The following is a 9571-nucleotide window of genomic DNA, read 5'->3' on the forward strand; positions in this document are numbered from 1 at the left end:
CCAGGGCAGGGGGGCACGGCCGCAGGAGAGGGGCTGGCACAGCTGGGCAGGCAGCGGGGCTGGGGGGGGGAAGGGGGGCGTTTGTGTCCCACCCTCATCTCAGAATCACAGAATGCTATGGGGTTGGCAGGGACCTCTGGAGACCACCCAGTCCAACCCCCTGCCAGAGGAGGGTCACCCAGAGCAGTTGGGCAGAAACACATCCAGATGGATTTTGAATGTCTCCAGAGAAGGAGACTCCACCGCCTCCCTGGGCAGCCTCTGCCAGGGCTCTGCCACCCTCACAGGAAAGAAGTTCCTCCTCAGGTTTAGGTGGAACTTCCCCTGTTCCAGTTTGTGCCCATTCCCTCTTGTCCTGTCCCTGGGCATCACTGGTAAAAGACTGGCCACATCCTCCTGACACCCGCCCTTTAAGTATTTATAGATCAGATTGATTTATGTAAGATTTATTGATCAGATCCCCCCACTCAGCCTTCCCTTCTCCAGACTAAAAAGCCCCAAGTCCCTCAGCCTTCCCTCATAAAAGAGATGCTCCAGGCCCCTCATAATCTTTGTAGCCTCTGCTGTCCCCTCTCCAGAAGTTCCTTGTCCTTGAACTGGGGAGCCCAGAACTGGTCCCAGTGCTCCAGATGGGGCCCCACCAGGGCAGAGCAGAGGGGGGGATGACCTCCCTCCCCACCCCTGTTGGCCACCCCAGGATGCCATTGGCCCTCTTGGCCACATCCCTTTGGAGTGTCTCATGCCTTTCCCCCCTGCAGCCCCCGAGCCGGCGAGGAACCGAAGAGGAGAGCAGCGGCACGGCCGCCCTGGGCACTCAGCCGCCCGACACCTCCCTGAGCCTCCCCACCAGCCCGGACAAGCAGCCAGCCTGGAGCAGGGCCTTCCCCCTGCCCACCCTGGAGGAGAAGCAGCAGCACCCGTCCTGCTCCATCCAGACCAACATCGTCCCCATCAATGTCTCGGGTAGGGCGGCACCCCAGGGGCAGCGGGGCGAGCATGTGGGGTGTGGGTGAGGATTATCCCCAGCGTCTGGCTGCGGGGGGGTCGGGGTGGTGGGAGGGGGACTGGGGCTGCCTGTGTCCCCACGGGTGCCGGGGGCAGCGCAGGGGACAGCAGGGCCATGCTGGTGTCTGTCATTCCCGGCCATCCGTCCTGCCATCTGCAACGTTGCGTGTCCCATCCTCCGGCCGCGCCGCCCTCCGCTCTCTCCTTGGCGCGGTGCTGCCCAGCCCAGCCGGTTCTGTGGTCACCTTGGCTATCGCCACGCTCCAACCTGTCTCGCCTGTCTGTCCGTCCATCCATCCGTCCTCACGGGGCTGCAGCTCCCACCAGCACGGTCCTGCCCGGCCAAGAGGGCCACGCTCTGCCCCCAGGTCGGAGCCTGGGGCTGGTGGCTGAGTAAGATGCACCCTCTGAAGGCCACAGATGTCTGTCCGTCCTTTCCCTCTGTGATGGAGAGATGTGGGGGGACCACACTGGTCCCTCTCCCCACCCTGCTGTCTTCATCTCCGTGTGTCCCCCCATTAACAACGATGCCCAATGGTGTGGGCTCCAGTCTCACCAGCACAGACCAGAGCGGGGCCGGTCTCCGCAGCTTTCCGTGCATCCCACCTCCATCCGCAGCGTCTCCGTCTGCCCACCCGCCGGCAGCGCCTGCCGTGCCTCCACCTGCCCCGCGGCTCCCCCCGCATGGCTCCCCCCCGCCTGCCGTCCCGCACGCCCGCAGTCACCATCCCAGGCCGGGGGACGTGCAGGGATGGAGGGGGACAGAGCCCCCCGCCTCGGCAGCCCCTCCCGGCACCGCCACGTACAGCCTGTTTGTTTTGGCTACAGGGCAGCACTTTGCTAGGCTCGCGAGTGCTCGTCACTCCCTGTTTAACACAGAGACCGCCATGAACCCCAAGTCCACCCTGCGGCGTAGACGGACCATTATCGGATTCCCTAACCTGTCCCTGCGAGACCAAGGTGACGGCAAGAACCGCGCAGCCACTTCCCTGCCCCGGCAGCGCCCGGGCTGGGCCGGCACCCTCCGGAGCCGCCCCGACGGTGGGCAGAGCCACCCCGGGGGCTGGCAGCCAGCCTGGGCACAGACGGGCACCCAGGGGACACCCCAGCCCTGGGGACATAAATGCCGCTGTGCTCACTCCGCTCCCTCCTGGGGGACAAGGTGCTGGGCACGCTGGTGACACTGGGCTGGCCCTGGGACTGGCATGGCATCAGGCACAGCCCATCACCCCGAACAGGGGTCCGGAACATTTTGGGGGGCAAGAAGGCCACCGAAATTTCTTGGCTCCAGCAGCTCCTGCCCCATGCCCACCCTCCCTGGCCGTGGACAACCTGCCAGGGGGTTGCTGGGGCTGGGGTCTTGCCCCGCTGACATGCCCAGGGCACTGACATGGCTGAGGGTCCCTGCAGCTCTCCTGGCACGGCCACAGACCCGTGTTGGACCCTGGGGACAGCAGCCATCCCAGCTCAGGGGGTTTGTCGTGCCGTGCCCTGTGGAAGCTGTAGAGGGACCAGGGCTGGGCTCTTCCCGGAGACAGGTAGGGACGGGAGGAGGAGAAGCCAAGGCACCAGCTGCACCAGGGGCAATTGTCACTGGGCAGGAGGAAGGATTTTCCCCATGACACTGGTCAAACCTCCAAAAGGTTATTGTGGCTCCTCCCCTGGAGATGGTCAGACCTCAGCCCTCTGCAGCCCTGAGTGTCCTGGTCTGCTGGGTGTGCTCCAAGCAGGGTCCCCGGGTCCTTCCTCATCCCAGCTCTTGAGATGAGGTGGCACTGAGCCATGGCATCCCTCCTTGACCTGGGCAGCAATGCCTCCTCCTGGACCCTATCGGTGTCCCCATCACGGGGCAGCACTTTGGTGGCCATGGGGCCAATGTCCCCATGGGTAGAGACTCTTGCCATGGCTGCTAAGTTGTCCATGGCACCTCCCAGCCAACAGATCCCAGGCTGGAGGGCTAACACCGGCCAGGGACTGTCCCCAGCTGGGTTATGACCATCTTAAGTCTTCTGGCAAGAGGGTGTTGATCGTCCCCTCCTGTTCTCCTGGGCATGTTTCATGCCTGGGCAGAGATGCAGCCCCAGAGATGGGCTGTGGGGTGGGAGCAGTGCTGGCCCCACAGCACGTGGAACTGCAGAACCAGAGCACGGGGCGGGAGGACGCTCACCCGGGCTGTGTCTTTCCTCGCAGGCGGCGCCAACGGCCCCACGTTGAACACCCACGCGCCCATCGCTGAGTCCATCTCCTGCAACTTCGTCCCCGAGACAGCCAGCGGGGTGAAGGCGCCCCAGGACATCAGCCCCCGCCAGCCCCTCTCTGCCCCACTGAGGAAAACCTTCAGCGACCTCGGGGCCCGCTGCTGTCCGCCGCCCGCCGCTATGGACGGCACGGCCACCCCCTGCGCCGGCGCCTGCAATGGGCCGCAGGGCACCCCCTTCTCCCCGCCCTGGAGCCCCCTGGGCTACGCCAGCCCCCCCAGCCCCATCGCCAGCCAGGGCAAGGGGCCCTCCTGCACCTCGCCGGGCAGCTCTATCCCATCGCCCGGCCCCGGCTCGCCTGCCGCCGCCTCCTTCTTCATCGCCACAGAGGAGCACGTGGGCAGCAATGGGCCCGGCTCCTTCTCCGGCACAGTGCACGAGTCCCCCCCCACTGCCAGGGGTGGCCAGAGGTGCGAGGGCCGGGAAGCCAAGGTGAACCTCTTGCTGGGAAGCCAAGAGGAGCCGGAGCTGGTGCCGGAGCCATCGCGGCTGGAGGTGGAGCGGGCAGGGTGCCGGTTCCGCGAGCGGTCGCTGTCGGTGCCCACCGACTCGGGCTCCCTCTGCTCGGTGGACATCGCCTACGCCGAGACCCGGCGGGGCAGCGCCAACTACGCCCTGGGCTACCCCAGCGCCAGCTCCGAGGGCAGCACCAGCACCGACAACGTCTCCCTGGGGCTGGAGCAGGAGGGGCAGCGGCGGCGGCGCTCCAAGAGCATCTCCCTCAAGAAGGCCAAGAAGAAGCCCTCGCCGCCCACACGCAGCGTCTCCCTGATTAAAGAGGGGCAGGATGGCCCCATGGGGACCAGCTCAGCGATGCCCAAGGATCACCGGCCCAAGAGCCTGTGCCTCCCGCCCGAGCTGCAGGGCCACCGGCTGGTGCACGCCGACCCCCAGGGGAGCGCAGGGAGGGAGCCCGATGGCACGGCCACCCCCCACCAGTGGCATCTGGCGGACTGGAAGGCCGGCGATCCCTACCGGTCCCTCTCCAGCTCGAGCACGGCCACGGGGACCACAGCCATTGAGTGCACCAAGGCACGGGGCAGCTCCGAGTCCCTGGCCTCCCCCTCCGTCTCCAGGGCCACGACACCCTCCCAGCTCTCCGCCGAGGCGGACCCCAAGACCTCCTCCCCGGGCCGTCCCACGGGGCTGATGTCCCCGTCCAGCGGGTACTCCAGCCAGTCGGAGACCCCGACCCCCACCGTCCCCACCTCCGCCATCCTGGGGCACTCCCCGCACCAGGTGCGGGTGAGGCCACTGGTCCCCGAGAGGAAGTCCTCACTGCCCCCCACGTCCCCCATGGAGAGGAGCCCCAAGTCCCGGCTCTCCTTCGACCTGCCGCTCACGCCGCCTGCCCACCTCGACCTCTCAGGGCTAAAAATCTCCCTGAAGGGGAAAACGAAGGTCAGCCGGCACCACTCCGACTCCACCTTCGGCACCAAGCTGGCCCAGAAGACCAGCCCCATCACGCCCATCATGCCGGTGGTCACACAGTCCGACCTGCGCTCCGTCCGCCTCCGCTCCATCAGCCGCTCGGAGCCAGAGGACAACGCCGATGGCCTGGAGCACGCTGAGGAGCCGGCCCGCGCTCCCTGCCCGGCACCGGAGAGGAAGGTGAAGCCTCCGGTGGCAGAGAAGCCACCGCTGGCCAAGCGGCCCCCCTGCATCCTGCCCAAGCCCCCGGCTCTGCGGGAGGAGGGTCCCCTGTCCCCCACATCCCCGCCGGGCACTGCCACCAAGGAGAAGGGGCTGCCTCAGGACGGGTTCGTGGTGCTGCGGAAAGGGGAGCTGAGGAGGGGTCCGGGGGAGCCTCAGGTGCTGGCAGGACCCCGGCGGCTCTCACAGGGCAGCCTGGAGGAGGAGCCGCGGCCGGAGCGGAGCGGAGCCGGCGAGGGGGAGCGCAGGAAGGCCAAGGTGCCACCACCAGTGCCCAAAAAACCCAGCGTGCTCTACCTGCCACTGGCCCCGGCCCCGGCGCAGCTGGGAGCCATCCTGGGGGAGCAGGTGCCCACCCCCAGCCCCATCATCACGCTGGACGCCGACCCCTCCTGCTGCCACCCCGATGCTGAGGAGCCACCGTCCCCACCGTGCCTGGGCACAGGACAATCCAGTGACCCTGCTTCGGAGCAAGGTGAGGGGCTCCCTGCCCCTATGGTGGGCTTCACCCCAGGGACGGGGGGGTCCCCCTGCACCCGCACAGGGGGGTTCACGGCTGCCTTCTCTTCCCTGCTCACAGGCAGCTCGGCAGAGGCCGGCACGGAGGAGAAGAGCTTTGCCAGCGACAAGACGGCCGACTCCATCGCGGAGGAAGATGACGACGTGTTCATGACATCCCGCACCACGGAGGATCTCTTCACCGTCATCCACAGGTAGGGCTGGCGGGTGGCACCGGGTGGGCATCCTGCCGTGGTCCCAGGGCCGGGCCCAGTGTCCCCACCGCCACGACTCCTTCAATTTTCCACACTGGGAATTCTCCCCGATGCTCACACCTGGGGACAACCCGGCTGTTGCTGCCTCAAGCGCTTCAGAGTTTGGCACCCTGGGTCTGCGGCCACCCAGCTTACAGGGGGGTGGTCCACTGCCCCATCAGCCTCGGGGCAAGCTGGACCTAGCTGCCAGGGGAGGGTTTGCCAGCAGCGGGGTGCATCGCCTGCCATGCCTGGCTTGGCTTCTTGTCCCAGGGGCAGGCACAGCCACCTGCCCCTTCCTGTGGGACCTCGTTCCCCCCAGAGGGACAGCAGCTCCCACCCAGGGCTGCTGCCACCACGTGTCCCTTTGGTCCCTAGGTCCAAGAGGAAGGTCTTGGGGCGGAAGGAGCCTGGTGACAGCTTTGGCAGCCGGCCCAACTCCCACTCGCCCGTAAAGACTTCAGGTTCCCCAACTGGCGAGTCCCCGGCACCAGCAGGCGGCACCGGGAAGTCTTCCAGCAGGAACGAAGACTTTAAAGCCCTGCTCCAGAAGAAGAGCAGCAAAACCAGCCCCGGGACCCGGCCATCGGCCGCTGAACTGCTCAAGACCACAAACCCACTGGCTCGCAGGGTCATGACGGAGTTTGCCCCTGAGCTGGACGGTGCAAACAACCCCAAAAGCCAGCCCTAACCTTGCGTGGTCCCTTCTGGCCTTGAAGGGCTGGAGATGGCTGGAGAGGAGGATTGCTCCAGGAGGGGTGTCCTGGCTGCCCGGGGGAGTCCTCCTGTCCCACCGGGGGTTTTCTTCTGCTTGTGTTTCTTCCTTGGGGAGCTGCCAGCTGAGAGGCAGCGTTTGGAGCCCAAGCCCCGGTGTCTCTGGCAGAGCTGGGCCCTTTCCAGGAGGGAAGGAAGAGGCGGCACCAGGGCTGGGACCGTCCCCGGCTGAGCCAGCTCCTGGGACCGAAGGCACCTGCGGAGCGGGACTGCAGCCCCCGGCGTCGCTCAGCGCCCGCAGCGGAGCTCGCTTGAAACTGTTTGGTCACTTCGGCATGTGGTACTTTAAATGGCTTTTCTAATGCACAGTGGTGATGATGTTTTAATTCTCTTTCATTTGACATTGTACCTTGAGTTTCCCAGGCAAAGATCCCAGGTTTGAGTTCGGCTGGATCCACGGAGACGTACTTTGGGAAGATGTAAGGGGGGCGGCTGGAATTGAGGTTGCTTTTGAAGAGCCACAGGTGGTTCCCCCTCGTCATCCCGAGCGTCCTCCCCGGCGTCCGCAGCCAGTGCCACGACCTCAAACCAAACCCCAGCCCCTCAAAAGCCCCCAAAATGCTGCATTTCGGAGCTCCTCAGCTCTCGGTCCAAAAGCAAACCCCAGGGTCACCTCTGCTGCCTGTCCCGGGGATCCTCACCACGCCAGCCACGTGGGGGTCTGCTGCCCCCCCCCAGCTCCCTGCCAGCGTCCCGGGTCCTGCGCTGGTGCCGTCGACTCGGGGTGACGTGGGGTGCTGCGGGAAGGGCGGGCTGCAGCACTGGCCGGGGAAGCCTTCCCCAGCCCTGCCTCTTGCATCGCACCGAAGGACCCTGCGACAGCATCTCCTGCAGACATCAGCCACTGGAGGTCCTGGGTTGCCAGCGAGCTGGGGGCAAACCCAGCCAGATGTCACCTGAGCCACCTCCCAGGTGACTCCTGGGGTCCCTCGGGGATTACCCGCTGCTCCCCCCGTGCCCGCTGGCCATTGGGGAGCTGTGCGAGCAATGCCGGGGTGCACCCCACCACTGTCCCGAGAGTGCTGTTGGCAGTGCCACCGTACCCCTGGCACAGGCGTGTCCCCGAGCCAGCCAGGTGGCAGTCCCCTGGGTGTCCTGTGGGCTGGGACTGAGCCCTGTGGCCACGTGTGCCTGCGAGGCTGCCCGTGCCACTGCTGCGCTGAGGTTGCCTGTGCCGCGACGGCGCAGGGGGATGCGGTGCTGGCACGGCTGCGGTGCCCAGCTCAGGCAAAGGGGTGGTTTGCACCTCCCCAGCTGCGGTGCCAGCCCTTGCCCTGGTCGCAACGGCAGGCACAGGGTGGGTTTTGTCCCCTCCCCGTCCCCAGCTGCTGCTCCCTGGCTGGGCTCCAGCAGGGAGCCCCGGCTGTCGGTGGCAGTGGCCATGGTGAGGGGCAGCGAGGAGGGGAAGTGCCAGCCCCAGCTCCGGGCAGAGTGTGGCTGCGCACCCGTGGCAGGGGAGGAAGGGCTGGGCTGTGGCCGAGAAAGAAACAGGGTGTTTAGGAAAGTTTCCGCTTTATTTCTTTATAGATTTCCGCAAGCTCCGGTGTGCCCAGCCCCCTCGTGCTGGGGGGAGAGTGATGTGGCTGGATCCGGGCAGCATTGGGGAAGGGGAGGCACCATGGGGCCCTCCGGCTGCCCTCCCCAGGGGCCAGGGCTGCTCTGGGGGGGTCTGTGCCCCCCCCCCCCGGCACACAGCCCCCATAAACACCTCCTCATCCACACCCCCGTGCTGAATCTGACCCTGAAAGAGGCTTCACTCTCCTTGCGGTTGGTTCCTCCTCCCCTCCCTCCCCTTTTCCTTGCACATCGCTCCCTTCCCTCTCCCGGGGTTGCGGATTTAAGCCTGTAATTAAGATCCAGGCTGAGAAACTCAGGAAAAAAAAAAAAAAAAAGAAAAAAAAAAGAAGAAAAAAAAAGCTCTGACAAATTTCCCCGCTCCATCTCCGTCCCACGGCACCCAGCCCTCCCGCTGCTCCCAGGCCCGGCAGCAGGGTGCTGGCCTGGCGGGGATGGGGCCCCGGGGACGGGAGAGGGAAGCTCTGGGGACGGGTACATTTTGCACATGACTGCTCAGGAAACTGGTGGTGGCGGAGGTGGTGGGAGCGTTGTCGGCCGTGGGGGGACAGGAGCTGGCACAGCGGGCTGGGGACAGGCACAGGGTGGGGACACCCCTGCAGAGACCCAGCACCGCTGTGTCTGCTGCCGGGTAAGAGGTGTCTGGGGTGAACACTGGCCGCTGAGCTAGGGTCAGGCCATGGCACGGAGATCCTCAGTTTCCTGGCCGGAGGAACGGGCTTTCCCGGTGGAGCCGACCAGCTCCAGGCCCCTGGCCACTTGCTCCCTCCGCCCTCCGGCTTCGGGTGCAGAACCGTTTCTGCAGCTGCTTCGCTGTGGGACAAGCAGCTCGTGGTCCCCGGGGGAGAGCCCGGTGGCAGCACCCCCTGGTCCCACCACGGCGCGGGCTTCTGAATGTTGTACTTTTAAATCTCGCCAGCTTGGTAAAGTGCTCCCTGCTGACAGCTGCCTCTGCCTGCTGGTTCTTGGGGGGCTGGAGCCCCAGGGAGGGGTGCTGGGAGGAGGGAGGTGAGATGGGCACCCCCTGACACCCCGCAGGGGGCTGAAGAAGACGATGGCAAATGAGGGGCTCACACAGCCCCATCTGCTGGGGCCCCTGACAGCGTCTCCTGTGTCCCCAGTGGGTGGGCACAGGGACACTGCAGGGTGTCGGGGACAGCCCGGGCTGGGGGCTGGGGAGAGAGTTGGGGTGCTGGGGCAGGTGGGATGGTGCCAGGGACAGCTCTGGGTGCCAGGGACAGGCTGGGACGGGCGCTGGGGACAGCCCAGGGTGCTGGGTGGGTGCCAGGGGCAGCCCCGGGTGGGTGCCGGGGACAGTCCGTGGGGGGTGCCAGGGACAGCCCGGGGGGGGTGCCAGGGACGGCCCTGGGTAAGTGCTGGGGACAGCCCTGGTGCTAGGTGGGCGCTGGGGACAGCCCCGGGAGCTGGGCGGTGGCAGGGCCCGGCCGGGGCGGGTCCCGGTGCCGCCCGTGGTAGAGCCCGCGCACAGGCCGCAGGAGCCCCTCGGGCCCAGCCGGGGTCCTGCGGCGGGGCAGGGGCTGGGGTGGCCGCGGC

At 66.7% G+C, this 9571-nt stretch overlaps 1 protein-coding gene across 1 annotated transcript in view; it reads left to right on the plus strand.

Annotated features, from left to right (window-relative positions):
• NHSL2 (NHS like 2) overlaps positions 1-8961 on the plus strand; it is an 11580-nt gene extending 2619 nt beyond the window's left edge. The window contains exons 3-6 of the mRNA XM_014955969.1: positions 734-963; positions 1834-1965; positions 3196-5629; positions 6047-8961. Of these exons, the coding sequence (XP_014811455.1) occupies positions 734-963; positions 1834-1965; positions 3196-5629; positions 6047-6359 (3109 nt within the window). The 3' untranslated portion in view covers positions 6360-8961. The remainder of the gene's footprint in view (positions 1-733; positions 964-1833; positions 1966-3195; positions 5630-6046) is intronic.
• The last annotated feature ends 610 nt before the right edge of the window (positions 8962-9571 follow it).

Source organism: Calidris pugnax, unplaced genomic scaffold (assembly GCF_001431845.1).
Source record: "Calidris pugnax isolate Ruff unplaced genomic scaffold, ASM143184v1 scaffold281, whole genome shotgun sequence".
Taxonomy (NCBI): Eukaryota; Metazoa; Chordata; class Aves; order Charadriiformes; family Scolopacidae; genus Calidris; species Calidris pugnax.